The following is a 19170-nucleotide window of genomic DNA, read 5'->3' on the forward strand; positions in this document are numbered from 1 at the left end:
ACCATATCAAAAGCTTTGCTAAAGTCAAGATATATCATATCCACTGCTTTCCCCAGATCCACAGATCCAGTTATCTCATCATAGAAGGCAATCAGGTTGGTGAGGCATGACTTGCCCTTGGTGAATCCATGTTGACTGTTCCTGATCACCTTCCTCTCCTCCAAGTGCTTCAAAATGGATTCCTTGAGGACCTGCTCCATGATTTTTCCAGGGATTGAGGTGAGGCTGACCAATCTGTAGTTCCCCGGATTCTCCTTCTTCCCTTTTTAAAAGATTGGCACTATATTTGCTTTTTTCCAAACATCTGGGATGTTACTAGGTTGCCTCCCTCATTCAGTAAGGGTCCCACACTTTCCCTGACCTTCTTCTTGTTGCTAACATTCCTGTAGAAACCCTTCTTGTTACCCTACACATCCCTTGCTAGTTGCAACTCCAGTTGTGCTTTGGCCTTCCTTCCATGTCCTGTATGCTCGAGCAATATTTTTATACTCCTCCCTATTCATCTGTCCAAGTTTCCACTTCTTGTAAACTTCCTTTTTGTGTTTAAGCTCATCAGAGATTTCTCCATAAAGCCACGCTGGTCGCCTGTCATATTTGCTATTCTTTCTGCCCATCGGGATGGTTTGTTCCTGCACCCTCAATAAGGCTTCTTTAAAATAAAGCCAGCTCTCCTGTACTCCTTTCCCCCTCATATTAGCCTCTTAGGGGATGCTGCCCATCAGTTCTCTGAGAGAGTCAAAGTCGGCTTTTCTGAAGTCCAGGGTTGGTATTCTGCGGCTCCCCTTTCTTCCTTTTGTCAGGATCCTGAACTCAGCCATCTCATGGTCACCGCTGCTGATGCCATCCAGAGTAACTACTTTAAGAACAGTAAATTCTTGCCAGAATGATGAAGTAGGACAGGAGAGAACTTTCAGGGATAGAGAGGGAAGGAGGGGGTCCAAGTTTCAGGTAGAACTTAGAAATATTACAAGTAATAGTCCATATAAGTTTCATGGTTTTATATTTTTGAGAGAGATGAGAATATGCCAGGCTTAGAAGGACTATAAAGCTCACCAGACTTGAGTCTCCCATAATTATCAAACAAGTGTCCAGTACTTCCCTGTCAAAGGATGGTGACTTTGACATGAGGCTTTCAGTACTGAGGGAAGAATAAAGCAACGAAAAATGGAGGTTCTCAGGGCTTTACCACAGATGTATTCTGGGACTTTCTGAACATTTATCAGAAACATGGGGCAAAAGTTACAACCTCCCCACCTCTAAAAAGTGAGTAACCAACAACCTCTTATCTTCCAGACTCCTGCCCAATGTTCCTGCTGCAGTGCTGAATGTGCCCTAGCATTCCATTATTTTTACGAAGCTGATTCAAGCCAACGTGGTATCTCTTGGACCGCTGTTCAATTGGATTCCAACTACAAGGCAAAGTTTGTGTGTGGAATCTTCTCCCACCCCTTCATGTGCAGCCAAACTATTCTGCCATGTCAAGGGAAGCAATGGGAAATGTGTCCAGAACTGATATATGTTTCTTGAGAGACACAGGGAATGGAGTTTTCCTGTTAAACACAAGGAGGTGCTTGACCTGTAATGTGCCCAGACCAAGGGAGACAACCTGATACCCCAAGGACTTAGTTTATCACAGAGCTCTGCATATAAAACAACACTTACTCTACAACACGTGTCACTGGAGCATAAGCAGTAAATACAACACTGGCATTTCAACTTGTTCCTGGTGATGTGGGGTCTTCCATGACTCAGGGCCCTGTGCTGCAGCAAGTTTGATAGCATTTTCTGGACCAGATCTGTTTTCTAGTTTCTAGAAAATTTACTAGAATCACATCAGGTACAACAAAGGACCAGACATGAATGGGCTAATGTAACAATGCCAAACTTAAAGCTAGAATAAAATACATATTACATATCTATGACGGCAAATGTAACCCACACACTTCCTGGGTGTGGTGTTCTGTCCTCTCTAGTGGCACCAAGACCACTTAGAGATTAATTAGTCTGTTCTACAGCCTTAGCTAAAAGCCAGTTGGCTTTTAGCTCATGCAGTAGAGACTCATGCACTAAGCTCCAGAGACCCCAGGTTCAATCTCGCCTGACGATGCCCGGGATCTGTCAGTGTTACACGCTGTTGAAACTGTGAAATCTTAGAGCCTGACACTCCAGCCACAGGATACAAATAGCTTCCTCTGTATTCAACAGGAATGACTCTTAGACTCCAGCAGGAGAATTCAGCCCCTAGAATTTAATTGCTTTCCAGACACTGTATTGACTTAACAGCAATCTACAGCACTTAGTGCAAATATGTTTAAGATCAATGCAATAGGTCTGTCAATAATCAAACAAGATAAAAGTGTTAGGCATAAACCTATAATTATCTTTATTGCTAAGTTAAATAACCATGAAATACACCTCTCTTAAACAGTATGCCATAATTTCCAGAGTCAATTTTACTTGTATGGCAAAAGAAAATCTCCGGAAAAATCTCAAGTACCGCAGGGTCCATTATGATACTAATTAAATTCATTTCTTATTGTTGTAAAGTTGCTTTATTCTCTCTCCAGTGTCTTTCTGTAGAGTGCTACCCTTCCCACCTTTCAAGGAATTTCTGCTATTCCATAATGTTTTCCACAGTCTCCTAGATCTGTGAAATGGCCATAAAAAAAGAAGAAATATACTACCTGGAAATGTTTTGGTCTTAAAAATTTTACCTTAGAGTACTGATAACTTCCTAAAGTCCCAAATAAAAGAACTGCTTAATAGTAACTCTTTCACATTATGTGAATAGAGGTTTTTTTTAAAGAAAAATAATCAATGCCAGTAAAAACTTAATATAAAATTTAGTTGGACATACCAAAATGACTCTGTGTGTGAATAATTTTGTCAAAAGGCTCTGCATAGATAGACAGGCTTCTATGTCCCCAGTCATTGAAAGGGATGAGCACCCGAAGTGCCTTTAATAACATAGAATGAAGTAATTTATTTTACTATACAATTATATTAACAGCTATCCTCACAAAGTCCAAAGAAACATATATTTAAAATATATGCATTCATATATTTAATAACCAATACTGCCCATCTGGCAAAGATACACTTAAATCTATGTTACACAGAAAAAAGCCAAAGTACTTACCATATGTCTCAATAACTTTAAGGTTAAAATATGCTTGAAACAAGATGTCTGGGAACATATGCACAATATACATTTTCCCAAAAAGTTCATCTGTTAACCATTGTACTGGCACCACCGATTTCTGTTATCCAAGCCCAAGCTAACTCAGGGTTATAAAGTTTTCATCCTTCAGAAATACCAGCTTTCTTTTTAGAAAGGAAAAAAGAGAGATGGAGAGAAAGAGACACAAAGACAGACAGACAGACAGACAAAGGATCAAACTTCTTCAAAGGTGAACCCAGGTCTCTGGCACCTAGCTTTAAAGTAAAATATTGCATCAGAACACTTTGGTTTTAATGGCTTTATTTTTACATGCAAATAGATGTATCCAGCGAATACATTATTCCATGCAGACAATGTTACATTTCTTCTCAGCAGGAACTCTGCCTTGTTTGTTTATCTTGGTGATCTTTAATTAGTGCAGTCATTTCATAATTCAAGACACCCTTCCTGTACAATTGGAGCTGTGAAAAATATTCACCACCAAACCAGAAACCACACTGCCAGAAACCAGAAAATGCCCTTCCCACTGTTGAGGCTCCCTCACTGATGGTGAAAGGGAAAAGCTGGAGTTTCCCTAGTTACTGCTCAAGCCTCAAAGTCTTTTGCATGGATGTTGTGGTCCAGATCACCAACAGTTTCACAACCCAGCATACCTAAATGGGAAGGATGTATCCCGAGGCCTGTTAGAGTGAGTGGGGGCTACTGAGGAAGGGAAGGAGAAAAATGAATCTAAGAAACCAGTGATCTTCCTTGGTGTTTCTTGTTCATATCCAAGAAAAGCTAAAGGAATTTTGAATCTACTTAGATTCTCTTTAGCCCAATGTCCATGGGTTTCACAGAGCTCTAAGCAGGATGCTATAACTTGTGCTGTCTGGTAACAGTTTGCAGCAAGTTGCTCCATCAGCCAGGATCTCTGGAGCATATTGCACTCCTATCCTGACCCCTCCTGCCACTGAAATGCCCCCTCTGTGGAATAGTGCTGCTGCATTTAGGCAGCTTTAGATCCTTTTTATGCCCACAGGAGCCGTGCAAAGGAACTTAACGGAAGCCAAGGATCTCAGCATTGCCAATTCTCACAATTTTACTGAGATTCTTGTGATAGTCGGTGTTTTTCTTAAAGCCTCAGCACCAAGAATCCTGTTATTATGTGAGCATATCAGCCTTGATTTAGCAAAAACAAAAAGGTGTAAGTTTTAGCTCTCATGATTATCAAAAGTATGTAGAAAATGTGCATCCTAACAGCTCAAAAACCAGAGAGCAGAGAGATCCTCACATTTATTATTCTTTAACATCGAATGATTTTTAAGACAATCTCATCACTTGGGGCCGGCCTGACTCATGACTTATGAATGATTGGGGTTGGCAGTACTGGAATCTAGCCCAGTGCCTAAACCTACCCTTTTACTAAGTATATACCAGTACTTGTGCTCAGAAGCAACCATCAGACTGACTTTCTGACCTTTTATCAAGTTAATGTGAAGAAAAGAAAGCACATGATCCAAGTCATTAGGAGGGTTTCAAAATTTCAACCTTCGACTCTGTACTGCAATTCCAAATTAAATACAGCCATAGTTTTTCTTTGTCATATTCAATAATTGTAAGAGACAGTGATTGTCTCATTTGTATCCACAATGATAATAACAGCAGGACTCTACCAAGAGATCTTCTTTAGGATTACGCGATGGGGCTACATTCTATCATTTTACACACATGTAATACCTACATAAGTGAAAGGGAACATTGTGTAATGACTGATGGCAGACTAAGGCCCAGATTGATCTGGGGCCTTTGGGGAAAGTAAAACAAAAAAGAGAGAAAATCCAATGAACAGCATTATGCACAGGAGGTCCTTCTACATGTACACATTCAACTGAAGAACCAAAAAATATTAATGCAGAAAACTCCACAATTGTGTGGTGAAAGGTTTTAAAACATCCTAATAAAAGTAAAGTTGTAAGAAGCAATGTAGAGAATGAGGGAAGCATATCAGAACAAATAAAGTTATCATTTAATAGTGAAGGCAATTTGATAGGCCAGTATTAATTTATTTCTACTATAACAGAGCTAAAGGGCATAATAACTGTTTGCAGGATTGGGATTTCTGTCTATTAATATGGGTGACTGTAATACACAGAAGGGTATAGGAGGGCTTGTTTTTTTTGAGTGATTGTTCTCAGAGTATAGGAAAACAGCAGGAAGAGGGCACTTGAACTGCACTGACATAATGCTTAATAAATGTTTACTTTGAAGAGTTTCCTTTATGTTTGCATTCATACACATACATATTCCTAGGATTAGTTCTTTTGCATGTTGCTGAGGATTCATAATGAAGTAAAACTTCTATAAAAAGCAAAACATATTAGGATAAAATATTACTTTGAAGTCATAATTTGTTCTTCAGTAATGTCATGCATCTTGCTTAACTATATACTTAGTAATTAAGAGCTTGATGCTTCAGTCCTTAATCAGGCAAAATTTCCATTCTGTCATCAGTAAGTTTTTTTTCCTAAGTAAAGACTAGAGGATCATGTCTTAATTCTAATATCAATCGGCACATTTCTTTGGTGAGGGACAAATAGGACATTTTACTGTTACCGATGTTAGTTACTATAACACTTATTTTTAAAAGGAGGAAATATAGTGCTTTACCTTCACTGCCCTTTTGGGTGTTTCAGCCATGATAGGAGGGAGTATGCCTTTGTAGAAACCAAACCATCTATTGGAGAAACAAACAAAGAGTTTTTTGTACACATGTATGAAAGAGCATTAGCCAACAGGGAATTCTATTTTCATTTCAGAATAAAGTAACTAATCTCAGAGCATTCCTAATTATTCAGAACAACCCTCACTGTCAATAGTGAAACTCTGTTTTCTTGCTTATTATGTAACTAACATGCTACCATTTCCATTATACAGTGGTGGAATGACAACTGGAAGCAGCAACGAGTTAACAAAAATGCAATCCACACAGCCAGTATAGTTTAGAAACCTGTTTAAAAGAAAAGAAGAAACTTCTTGTCAATGAAGAACAATCATTTTAGTTTAATCGTTCTTTCTGAACTTCTTAGCTACCCCTTCTTTCCACAGTAACGATGAAAATAGAAAAGTTAGGGCCAAAAATGTGGATATGAGGGGCAAAAAGCATATTCAGAAAGTTGCACACAAAAAACGGCAGGCCCTCGTTCAGAGGCTGGATAAAGGCCAATTTGGTTCTAAATGTTGGTTGAAATGTACTAAGGACATTTTATTTGATAATTTAATTTTAAAGATAAAATTTGTAACTACTTCAAAAAAGCATAACAAAGTTAGCTAGTCATATGGAATTGACTGAAATGCAAATTTTTCATCTTAAAAATTCATTTGGGTGATATAATGTAACTCCCTTAGTGTGGATCTTTGTCCCAATCTAGTGGCTGGTCCCCATAAGAGGTTAATGAGTTGTACAGCTAGGTTTGGGACTTAGTCCCAGTTTAAGTGATAGAGGTTTCTACTTTTTGCCCCCAATTTAGTAAGGCACTTATACACATGCATAATTTAAATCATGTTGTTAGTCCCATTGCTTTCCATGGAACTACTCACATGCTTAAAATTAAGCACATGCTTAAATACCTTGCTGAATTTTGGCCTTCATGCTTAAGACACAGGTTCAAACCTCACTGTAAGCCCAAGTGAGCTCAGTTACAACTACATAAACCTATATAAATAGTGTTGTTCTTACTGGTTTTAATACATCAGTTTTCAGTTTATACAAAAATATTTTAAATATGGTAATAATTAAAATTCATTCACCAGCACAGACTTTATGGTTTTTTCAGTGTAGTGAGAAGATACAGAACTAAAGGAGAGAAAGTGCTCCACAGATCCATTCCCAGATCTGCCTCCACCATAGAGAAGGGAGGAGTGCCATCTCTGCCAAAGGCCCTCTTTGTTAAGAGCTGTGTAATCAGGTAGCCATTTGCAATGGACAACAACAACTTTATTGGTCTTAAAAACTTATGAACGATGTTACATATTCTTACATGCCAGTAGATGGTGCTCCTTCTATGAACTAGTTTCATATAATCACATATATACAGTTATATACATAAGTCCTATCACACTCCCTGCCCTTTGTAGGCCTAGGGATAAGTGTGAGGGGAATGTGCATGAGGAGGATATGGAAGTAGAGTTGAAGGGAAATGCATTTGTTCCCTTAGCAGTGGGGAAACAGGTTAGGAAAACAATATTCTGCTATGAATCAAGCAATTTTCAGTTTCACACTCCCGGTCACACACTCTCCCTGTCCCCCCGCCCCCCACCTTAAGTTGAAAAGCAGCTGTCAATCTAGTAGGATGCCCATGGAACGATCGATTGAGAAACCTGCATCATGTGATGCTGTACCTGCCCCATGAGGCATTGCAAACCCTTCCCAAAGCATCCTGCAGCCAGTTGGACAGGGGGATAGCTACCCACAGTGCACTGCTCTCTGTGTCAATGCAAGAGCTGCTAGTGTGGATGCACATTGTTGACACAAGGAGCATAGAGTGGACATGCAACAGTGATTTAATTAAAGTGGAATAACTTTTGTTGACAAAACTCTGTAGTGTAGACAAAGCCTTAGATGCAGGCCTTCATCAGAAACTGATATTCAGAAAAATTACAGAGCAGCAGCGACAATCATTGCAACATGTAGTAAAAGAGAGAGGAAGTGACATCAGATCCCAAATTTGGGAAAATTGGAAAGAATTAAGAAGTAAATGTCTAACAGAAACATAACTACAGTGTTTTATTTTGTTTCAGCATTAAGGATCTAAATGAACATCACCATTCAATTGTATTCTGGGCAACAGCCCAAACTCATCTTTGGAATAGTTGATTTTGAAACATTACAGTCAATCATATCTTCTCAATTTGTTCTTCTTTCAGGCTTTAGGCATCCTTCTGGTTTCCATTTCTTGTTTGGAAGTCTTGAGTCATCTATCCTGGCAACATGACCAACCCAAATCAGTTATTTTCTCCAAATTATATTGAAATAGGGATCTTGCTTCATTTGTTGTTTTCTTCCCGTCTTTCACATAATTTTCCTTTTAAGGACCTAATACAAAGCTGAAGGCATGCATACAATATCCTCTTTCTTCTGCTGCTGTCAAATCCAAGTCTTTTACTCACATAGTTCTATAATTGAAACAATGACACAAAATACCTTTAGGGTCCTATTCCGCCTTCACTTACACTGCACCAATCTCAGAATTTGAATGAAAGGGCTGGATTTCATGGCTCTGTCATTTAAGGTTGGCAAGATCTGCAATGTGAATTCACAAAATTTCAGGCATCTTGAGGAGATGGTAATTTAGGTGGGATGCAGATGGATGTCCTTCAACAAAGGAGGGAAACATTCCCAAATGTGGTGAAAGTTACCTAAGTCTTTGCTACGAAACAAGGTGTGTTCTTATCTTGTGCTAGCTAACACATTGTACATTTACAACTAACACAAGGTAAAACCCTACTGATGACAAGGCAGTTGTATTTTTAACATGTGTTAGCAGGTTGAGGCAAGCTCTAGAGTTTCTCCCCTCCACTCTGCCCCGATCTCTACCTCAACTTGCAAACATGTATGAAAAATACATGTTATATGTTACCACGTTAGCAACCTAAGACAGCAAGTTACATAGATTATCCTATTGATACCATTTTAATAGAGACATATCAGTTAAAGCTTTCATTGACACATGGAGCCCAGAGTTAGTTAGTTCCCTTAGTTCTACCTCATAATTCCACAATCAAGACAGCCACAATCTTAGATACTTGTAAACAACATGACAAGTCATTTTTTTTCTTTTTTATGTACTTACATTGCATTTATTTGCCTTTAAGACATCATTTAGTTTATTATACCAGTACTCTCAACCTTTCCAGACTACTATATCCCTTTTCAGGAGTCTGATTTGTCTTGCGTACTACCAAGTTTCACCTCACTTAAAAACTACCTGCTTACGAAATCAGACACAAAAATACAAAAGTGTCACAGCACACTATTACTGAAAAATTGCTGACTTTCTCATTTTTACCATATAATTATAAAATAAATCAATTAGAATATTACTATTGTACTTATGACACTGCACCCCATATTGTTAATAAAATGTTATGATATGAATATGGCATAACTGAGATATGTTTTAAGCAAGATGGGTCATGTGAGGTATCATTGGAAAGTTATGATTTGCTGAATGTGGTTATCCAATTTGTATTCATGTATGAGTCCTGTATCTGAAGTTAGGAATATTGACTATGTAACAATTACAACTGTGTGTGTACTTGGGGAACACCCACAAGACAGTAGGCAATCAGCCTGAACAGGCCATTAGGAAAGACAATGAAATGGGTCTTTGAAGATGCTCCCATCTTCCTGGAGTTCCTTTCTTTGCACATTACAAGTAAACCTTGTCTCATGGTTGCTTTGACACTGCAAGATCATGTCACCTGGTACAGGGCACCATCTTGAGCTGGTACTTTTCCACTGAAGGGGATGGGGATCAGACTGGGAAACAAAAGGTTCCCACCATATGTAAATCCTATTTAAGGATGGGAAGGAAGTTAATCAAAGTGGCCAGCTCCTCTCCACTGCCTCCCCACCCAAGAAGCACTGGAAGAAACAAAGGAACTAAGCTCGGGAAAAGCAAGGGCTGAGTCCAGACTAAGCCAGGGGTCTAGCCTGTGAAGAGAAATAACTGGAACTCTAACTGCAGAGACTCTGCAACCTGCCTAAAACAACATTTAAGGTGAGAAATTGCTATTTGTAACTTGTTTCTTTAGTGAATTAAGTTTAGGTTGCGTGTTTTGTTTTATTTGCTCAGTAATCTGCTCTGTTCTGTTTGCTATCCCTTATAATCACTTAACGTTTACCTTTATAGTCAATAAACTTATTTTTGTTTATTCCAAAACCCATTTTGTGCAATTCATATTGGGGGCGGGAGGGGGGGAGAGGGCTGTGCATATCTTCCTCCACATTGAGAGAGGGGGCGATTTTTATGAGTTTTTGAGGGACAGATCTCTCTTTTCAGCTAAATCCTCCTACACAGAGCTGATTTCAGCCTGTGTCTACAGCTGGGTGTGGCCTTACCTGTGTGTATGCCAGAGAAGGCTTGAGGGCCTGGCACAGCAAGAACAGGGGGAGGAAGCCCGAGCTGGTGGAATGGGTGGGGTCAGTGGGACCCCAGCATATCAGGAGGCATCCTGGGTGGGGGGGGGTCCAACCCGTCACAGTACTTACACTTCAGTATCTAGTACATAGAGCAGTATAAACAAGTCGTTGTCTATATGAAATTTTCATTTGTACTGACTTCACTAGTGCTTTTTACGTAGCCTGTTGTAAAACTAGGCAAATATCTTGATTAGCTGATGTACCCCCCCGGAAGATCTCTGCATACCCCCAGACGTACGCGTACCCCTGGTTGAGAACCACTGTACTATACAAGCTTTCATGCAGCCAAATAAATATCAGTTTCAGGGCAGAAGATTAAAAAAATATCCACAACATATTTAAAGAATTATAATATGTGTTAACACAATCCTAATCTTTTAATATTGTGAACACAGTGCTATAAAGAGTCTTACAAAAAAGAACACAATTTATTTGTGTGACATTTTTTTCACTCCAGAAATACAGTTCAGAGGTATGTATAATATAGGAGGTGCCTGAAAGCCCATTTCCCGGAAAGCTGGCCTAATATTTGTAGTAGTGTTAATGTTGTGTTATATGTCCACCACAACACAAATGTCCATGATATAAGAAGCAGGGGAATCAATGGAAGAAGCCAAAGAGAAAGAAATAGGGACAATGTACAGCATGAAATAAGCAATAAAAGAAGGCGAGAATATCAATTAAATGTATTCTTAAAGCACTTCAAAAAATATAGAGCTTTGGAGGAAGTGGCTCAGAAACCATTGGATTGTCCATCATACAGATTAATAATCAGCATCAATCTATTTAATTCATTCAGAATGAAAGTCAGCAGTATATTCACTGCACGCAGGGCAGATTATGAAGTTGTTGAGAACTATCATCCATGTGACTTTTTTTTATTCTTGAAGAGAAATAAGTCCCTTCTCCATGAATCTTAATTACCTCTCAATATCTAGCTCAAAACTCTTGTTAATTTTTAGCTTTCTATACTGTACACTGAATTTAAAAGGGCTAGAGGACTCACCCATAAATAAACCCCAAACAATATGGAAAGATGAGAAACCTGGACCTTCCTCTCTTTTATCTAGCACAACAGAAAGTGAGAATGGAAAAAGGAGATCTATATTAAAAACTGGGCAATGTTCACATTAAAGTCAATTCTTCTCTCACACCATATATTACTCTCATATGTTTTCCATGTTTTGCCATACTCGAGTGCTTATAAAAACAATCCAGTGGGGAAAAAGTCTCATGATCTCTACTCTGTACCTCACAACATACCCAAGACATTCACTAGTGCTCAAAATGCAGATCTTATTCCGGCTTTTTGTTTCTAGGTTACTTATATTTTTTGCTTAAAACTTAACTAAACAATACAGTAAGCATACATTGTTAAAGTAGGTTTCAGAGTAGCAGCCGTGTTAGTCTGTATTTGCAAAAAGAAAAGGAGTACTTGTGGCACCTTAGAGACTAACAAATTTATTTGAGCATAAGCTTTCGTGAGCTACAGATCACTTCATTGGATGAAGCTCATGAAAGCTTATGCTCAAATAAATTTGTTAGTCTCTAAGGTGCCACAAGTACTCCTTTTCTTATTGTTAAAGTAGAAGCTTTCATGTATTTTAAATGTATTCTATATTCAAAAATATTTGTAAATACTTGCTTTAAAAAGAGTTATGTTTGAAAGTCTGATAAATTTAAATAAATGACTATCACAAGGCATATGATTTTTCTAATAAATAGGTCAGTCCGTCATGGAACTGAAAGCCATGACCTTCCATGGCTGCTGAGACTCGGCAAGGCTAGAGGCCAGATCTTCATCTGGCATAGATCAGCATATCACCATTTCCTTCAATAGAGCTACACTAATTTACACTTGCTGAGGATCTGGCCATAGGGTCTGGTGCAGCTCCCGCTGAAATCAATGGTAATCTTTCCATTCATTTCACTAGGTGTTGCATTGAGTCCTTACAGATCTCTTGTCTGGATAAAAGCACTGACTAGCCTGTAGAATGGGCTGAAATGCCTCACTTCTTTTAATGCACAGAGTTTTGTTCCCACAATAGACATTTCTCTAACTTCCCTTCTGTTTGCAGTAGGAACAAGTTATAGACATGCCAAAACAATTTTGCCTACAGCTTCTAAAACAGAAAAATGCTTCTTTACTGTTCAGTTTGTCAAAACTGGCAGAATGCTTCATTTGTTCCCTATGATTTTTAGCTGTTCAAACACTAGAAGAGAATTTAAATTAATTTCTTTCACCCTTCTGCTAACAGTACTGCCTTTTGCATAACAGGTACAACAGGAAACAATCACTGTTATAAAGCTGCACCACACCTAGATCTATTTAAGCCAAAGAATATACAAAAATACTTTCATTATTACTTCTTGTTACTAAAGGAAATTTAGGTGCTAATGGTTACGTTTATAGCTGTGTATCTATGTCTCTGACAGCAAAATAATTCAACATTGAGGGTACCTGCAGATTTGTTTTCCAGAATGTTTAAAGATAAGGGAGGGAAGTTCCACAGTTATCTAAAAAAGACTTTTGTTTGTCACTTTCCATGAAAAATGATGGCAAATAAATGTACATTTTGAAGTGTGACTGTCTTCATTGAAGATCTCTGAAATTTAGCATTATTTATGCATTTAAGAAGCTGACAACATTTTGTCTCTCCTAATCTCTAATGCCATCTTCTATAAAAGGTAGTTCTTATTTGCACAGTTTCCCTGTTTGCATTAGCAGCACCACCTGTTCTAACCAATAGTGAGATAATAAAAATACAACATTAAGCTGTTTGGAATCATCAGAAAAGTGTGGATCAGAAAGGAAAACTGTGATTGCAAGTTAATTCTAATCTTCATTGGAATAACTCACATTCTTCAGTATCCACATGTGTAGTCACTAGGGAGTTCTCTGGCTACATGTGTTCTTTCCCATCTGCCTGCTAAATCAAAGATCTAAAAGGCACTCAGAGTCATTATACGGATTTGTGACACTCCCAGGAGGATACTGGTTCCATAATGCAGTGAGTAATTTACCGAGATATAAAGCCGGATTTTCAGACAGCAGCCTCCATTTTTGTGGGCACAGCTTTGCACCTGCAATTATTTGTGCCTGTAATTTAAGTTACTTAGATGTCTCCAATTTGCAGGTGCAATCATTGATGTAGATGTCTAAATAATCTCAATTGCAGGCAAACAGAACTGCAGGTGCAAAATTGTGCCTGCAGTGATTTTCACTTTCAGACACAGAGACCTGCCTGAGTTCAGAATTAAAATTGGACCCATAGTATTTGCATCTATACCAAAAATTATCTTGCTTCAGTATTTTTCATGTTAGGTCAAGAAAACTGTACTTATTTCCTTCACTTTTAAATGGAAAAAGAAAGAAGTGCCTTTTGGTATGAACAAACTAAATATACATATGATAATTAATATGGTGCCATCTTTTCAAACTTTGTACTTTCGGGTACTGTTTTCTCTTAATTTTTGTTCAGCATCTCTAAATTATGAAAGATTCATGATCTTGTAGTAGTACTGCCCTCAACATCTGTGTTCCATAGAGGGTGACATGGTCATATATGCTTAGGGATTACAGTATTGTAGGCTGTGTACTAGTATTTAGCCAATAGAGGGCAATATGATCATGCACGCACATGTACACACACATTTGAATTTCCAACTACTAGAGGGCTGCGGTACACAGGGATATTGCGGGAGTAAAGCCTGTTACTGTACAGATGTGGAAGAAAACCCACAGTAATGGAAAATGTATATCAAAAATGTGAGATGGATATTTGTGGCATCTGCTATGCATGTCAATGAAATCAGATTCTACTTTGAGTCTTTGATCATTATATTAAAAATATAAATGTGTCTTAGATAGTGCTGTTCGTCATAAGGAAAATTATTAATGTATTTTCAGATCAGAAAAATTTCTAGGAGGAGTGTTGTGTGCCCTGAGGAAAGAACATGACTCTTCGAATGAACAAAAAGTTCACACAATGTAGTCCCAGATCTAGGGCTATAACCACATTGTGTAATAATGGCATGATATATAAAAGCACTGGTACAAGACTGAACTTAAATTCCTGACCCTACTCACCTGACTTGGTTCAGAGTTAAAAAGTTTAACAATTCTGTCACATGAAAGGGCTCATTATGCACTGAGTTTCATGGATGCACACATAACTGAAAGGTCAAAAAATGGAGCACACATTTGCAAATAATTTTGCTTAATTCTAGTTAAACCTAAGGCACAAACAGAGTAGATTGACAGTTATTAGAATTACACTTATTTTAGCTTTTTAATCATGATACGTTTCTAGTCAAGCAGCTTCATTTTCAGGCCATAGCCAAAAATGCTACTGAGGGACTTCTAGAACAGTCCACAGTTTTGAATTCTTTCCCACCTCCAACCCCTCCCTCAATTTGGTTATACTTCCCTTTTCTTTCCTTCTCACACAGTTTGTAAGGAAAAGACACCCACTACTATTTCGCATGACATGGGTTTCCCCTGGACTTTTTGGTAATCTTTTGGGCTGAATTTCTCAAAGAGGAAGAACACAGCCAGAGCAGATTTAGATGACGCAGCAGTAGTAAAAGCCTTGTGCCCTCTCTCCATTAGTGTCTGCCAGCTGGTGGGGAGGGAGAGGAAAAACTGGGCTAGAGGTGAAAAATAGATGTCTTTTGGTGTTTCTTATGTAATCTATGACTAAGCCTATCCTCGGCCTGCAATTAATTAAATGTTTACCAAAGAATACCAACCAAAGTTCTCTGTCAAGCTGTTAGAAGAGGAACTTAACCATATCATATTTGCAATTTGTAACCTATATTCATTACTCTAGATATTAGCTGAGCATTGAGTATATAACTCTGCATTACAGGTCTGCTAATGCCTTCTGCAGCCAGATTTACCAGCTGAGATGCAAGTTTGTGAAAGGAAAAGTCTGTAGAAGTTTGGTGGCCCTAATTAAAAGATATACTGATAGTTTGATGTAAGCCATAGCCCCCTCAATTGTAAAGCACAGAGCTTCCCTTTGCATGTTTCTTTCAGAAAGTAATGCAGTTTGTATCTCAGTGGTGACACATCACACCATGTGATGTGGCAGTCCTTAATGAAGTCTTTATTTTTTAAAAAAACCCTGCAATCTTTTCTTTGAGTAGCAAACCTGCCTTGGCAGGCCTAACTTGAACATCCCTTTTGAAATGTTTTCTTTTCTTCCTGAATATACTTTTTTGATCAGGCGCCCTTTCCAACTCAACCACTTTGGTGGAAAAGAAATGTTGCCATCTCAGCATGCAATAAAACAACTTAAATTAATCTTAAATGAGCATACAGTACTTTACTCAACAAACAACAACTGAAAATGTGTCACATGGCAAACCGTGTAAACTCATGACAAGCTCTTCTAACATGTGCATCATGCATTTTTATTCAAGTCTTTTTTTAATATCTAAATTGATAACACACTTTAAAAAGCAAGAATATTTCAAACTGAAGTCTATTTGAGTTTGTGTGATTTTTTTTGTGAGATTTCTATTTGAAATCTATTTTTTTCTCTGTGTGTGAAGGGACAATTTCTCTGTTCCTTAGTATCAGTTAACCTGACATGTCACAAACATCTGACTAAACTTGCTCAGTAATCAACTCTGTGCATTTATAGCAAAGCTAGGTTAGCAGCAGATTATCTTTCTAAACAGCATATAAAATGATCTCACAGACTGCAAGTGTAACTGCTGTTAGTAACCACAATGCTGTCATCATCACAGACCATTACAAAGCCAATATGATATTTGCCAATATGATATTTGGCATCATCACAGACCATTACAAAGCCAATATGAATAGTATTTCACTAGGCGTGACTAAATGATTACCTGTTATTGTACAATATTGATTTAGAGACATGCAAAAAGTTTGTCCACCAACAGTAAAACCAGAGATGCTGCAAGAACACTTTTGTATCATTTTGCCAAAGTAACAAGCACTTATAGATGCAATTTCCTTGCAAGCCCAGGCCTTTCAAAACTAGTGGAGTGAAAAACAAACACAGACTTGTATGGCAAGGGTGTGTCCATAGTTCAAAATGCCATGTTTTGTATCATAATTAAAACTGATCTTGAAGGACAAGGTTACAAGCAACTTGAGGGCTGCACACTAGGGGCTCCCACTGAACCTTCCCAAGGAAATGTGTGAAATGTTCTCTGTGAAACACACCATGAAAGACTCATTTAAGTGATGTGTTTTGTTATGAGCTTGAAACAGCTCATATCTTTTGAAAGGTCGGCAAATGTTTGTGCGTCTTCAGAACACCTGTGCACAGTTTCAGAAGAATCTGGATCACTTATGATTTTATATTGAAACCATGTGAAACTGGCAGTTTCATATGGCTTGGAGACTAAATCAGGTGAAACTCAACAGTTTTGAGAGAGTTTCACACTGTGTTTTGGGTTCAGGAAACTCAGAGGATGGTGTCAGCTCATGTGGACTGAAACTGAACTAAATACTCACATTGACTCTCTGAGCCATAATTGCAAAATTTACCACAGTTTTGATCTTTAGTCCCTGCATAACATGTTAAGTAGCTCATCCACTTGTCTAGCTGATGACTGGCATGACAGGAATTATAGTTCTTCTTCTTACTTCTTCATATGTGAAAATCAATAACTGAGTTTCAGGCTCTTACAGCATGATTCACCACCCACTAACATCAATGAGAGCCTTTCTCTTTACTTCAGTAGGCTTCAGATGAGACCTTTAGAGAGAAATTCAAACTTTTAGAGGAACCTTGAAATGAGTTTTATGGTAAGTTTAAAATCCCCTTCCTTTTCCTGACCACAGATTCTCTTTAGCAGCATAGGTTCCACTAGGTTGTCCAAGTTCTTTCCAGTTGTTTTCATATCTGATCATTTCTTCTTATTTTAGTTCAGCTTCTTGAGAAAGCTTGTGACTCCCAACTCTAGGTAAATAAATGGCCAGAAATAGAAACAGAGCTTTTTTGATGTCCATAGTTACCCAAAAACACAAACATAAAACAGAGCAGGCTAGTGCAATCAAGCACTAAGCAAAGTGTACCATACATCAGTGAAAAGTAAAGTGCAATCATGGTTTAGACTAGAGTGTAAAATAGAAATACACTTTGTTTGCTGAGTTGTGAGTTAAAGTGAAATTCTGATCATGAATATGTAAAACTTAGACATGATAATGTAAAAAGCCGTATGCAACCAATGGAGAGCAGAATGGTAAATGTGATTCTTTCCATTGTCAGTGGGGTTACTCTATTTCCATCTGATTACTCACCTTTTCAAAATTATACAAGCCTCTGGGTACACAGCCTCCATACAAAATTTATACCCAAATTGTACTACACCACAGCAAGCCAAGCACATAAAATCTGGTCAGAGATTATTCATAATTAATTGAACTCAAGAATTTTCCGCCTCCCTTTATCTCTCCATATTTGTCTGTGACGATGTAGTAAAAAACAATGACAAAAGAACCCTTGAAAAACAACCAAAAACACCAAACCAAACCAAACCAAACAAACATGCTTTGGATCTCAGTTTTAACCTTTTTATGGAAATCTGGTGCTTGCTGCTTAAAGTTTCCTTATTACCAGGGTCATTGTAATTCTATAAGAGCATATCTGGGCCAAATTCTGTAACAGACTTTAGTGAATTTTGTATCACTGGAAACATCTGCAGCTGTGTGCAGTTCCATATGTGTAGAATCTCTGGGTAGATTTTACAATATTCTTGGTCTTTTTACATTTCAGTGGCCATGTAATCACCCACAGATAATGAAAAATCTTTTCAGTACATTGTCATCTTCATAGAATGGCAGCATGGAAAAACCTCAAATTAGGCCTAAATTGGAAAATTCAAATCGCTAAGATTGCATTTTTGTTACAGTTGTCAAAGAAATAAAGGATTACACAAGCCTTATGTTTTTAAAAACACCCATGTCATTTGGGGATTTTTACATATGGGTGGATTGATGTGATGGTAACAGTTGCTCATTTTCACTGACAACCTTGAGAGCTGCCAAATCAGTCCTTTGGCTGCATGAGAAACTAAGAGTAACAATAACTCACCAACATCCTGCATCAGCACTGGACCAGACTAATGATCTTTAATTCTTCTCTGCGTGGTGACTTTTTTCCATCATCAAAGGTAAAAATAACTGATAAAGTAGTCATGGATTCCGACGTATCTGTGCCATGTGGTTAAGATGAAATCACTGAAGTTCACCAATTTACATTGGGCTGGATTTGGTTCAAATCTCTGTTGCGCTCAAGGTCATTGCTAGACCTAGGCTTCATTTCCAGGTGTACGACACACCACTGGCTGAGCCATTTAGACGAACCAGCCCAGCATGTTTGGTTATTTGCTAAGTCACAAGCAAGCCCTGTTTTATGCACAGGGATGGGCAAACCGACTCAGATGAAGTCAAAACTTCCCCTTCACCTTGCTGCTCTTCTTCCTTCTCTTCTCCATCTGCCCCTCTCGCCACATGCGCGCCAAGGACACCACCACTTATTTTTAATGTATAAACCTGCAGGATCCAGCAGCTTTGGCAGCCTCTCAATTCAAATATCACACACGTGGGGATTTCCTTATCAGGATTAACCCACAGTGAGCTGCATGTGAGATGTGCTTCCAACATGACAGCTCCAACACAAAGATTGTCACACCTAGTGAGCTCCAAATCTTCACTGATTTTCATTGTCCAGGTGCAGTAAGTGAGCAATGGGCATAAAGAGTGGCAAAATGCCTTCACTTTTAATAATCCAAGGCAGTGGCTATCAAACATTTTCAT

At 38.2% G+C, this 19170-nt stretch overlaps 1 protein-coding gene across 21 annotated transcripts in view; it reads right to left on the reverse strand.

Annotated features, from left to right (window-relative positions):
• Positions 1-19170, reverse strand: part of SLC25A21 (solute carrier family 25 member 21) — a 396583-nt gene that overhangs the window by 30582 nt on the left and 346831 nt on the right. For 19 of the 21 annotated variants that reach the window (XM_073349071.1, XM_073349072.1, XM_073349076.1 and 16 more), the window contains one exon: positions 5831-5897. In XM_073349071.1, coding sequence (XP_073205172.1) covers positions 5831-5897 — 67 coding nt within the window. Of the gene's footprint in view, positions 1-3139; positions 3325-5830; positions 5898-19170 lie in introns of those variants that run through there. The other 2 variants (XM_073349089.1, XM_073349090.1) reach the window with 2 other exon arrangements.

The sequence above is a fragment of the Lepidochelys kempii genome, chromosome 6, assembly GCF_965140265.1.
Source record: "Lepidochelys kempii isolate rLepKem1 chromosome 6, rLepKem1.hap2, whole genome shotgun sequence".
Taxonomy (NCBI): Eukaryota; Metazoa; Chordata; order Testudines; family Cheloniidae; genus Lepidochelys; species Lepidochelys kempii.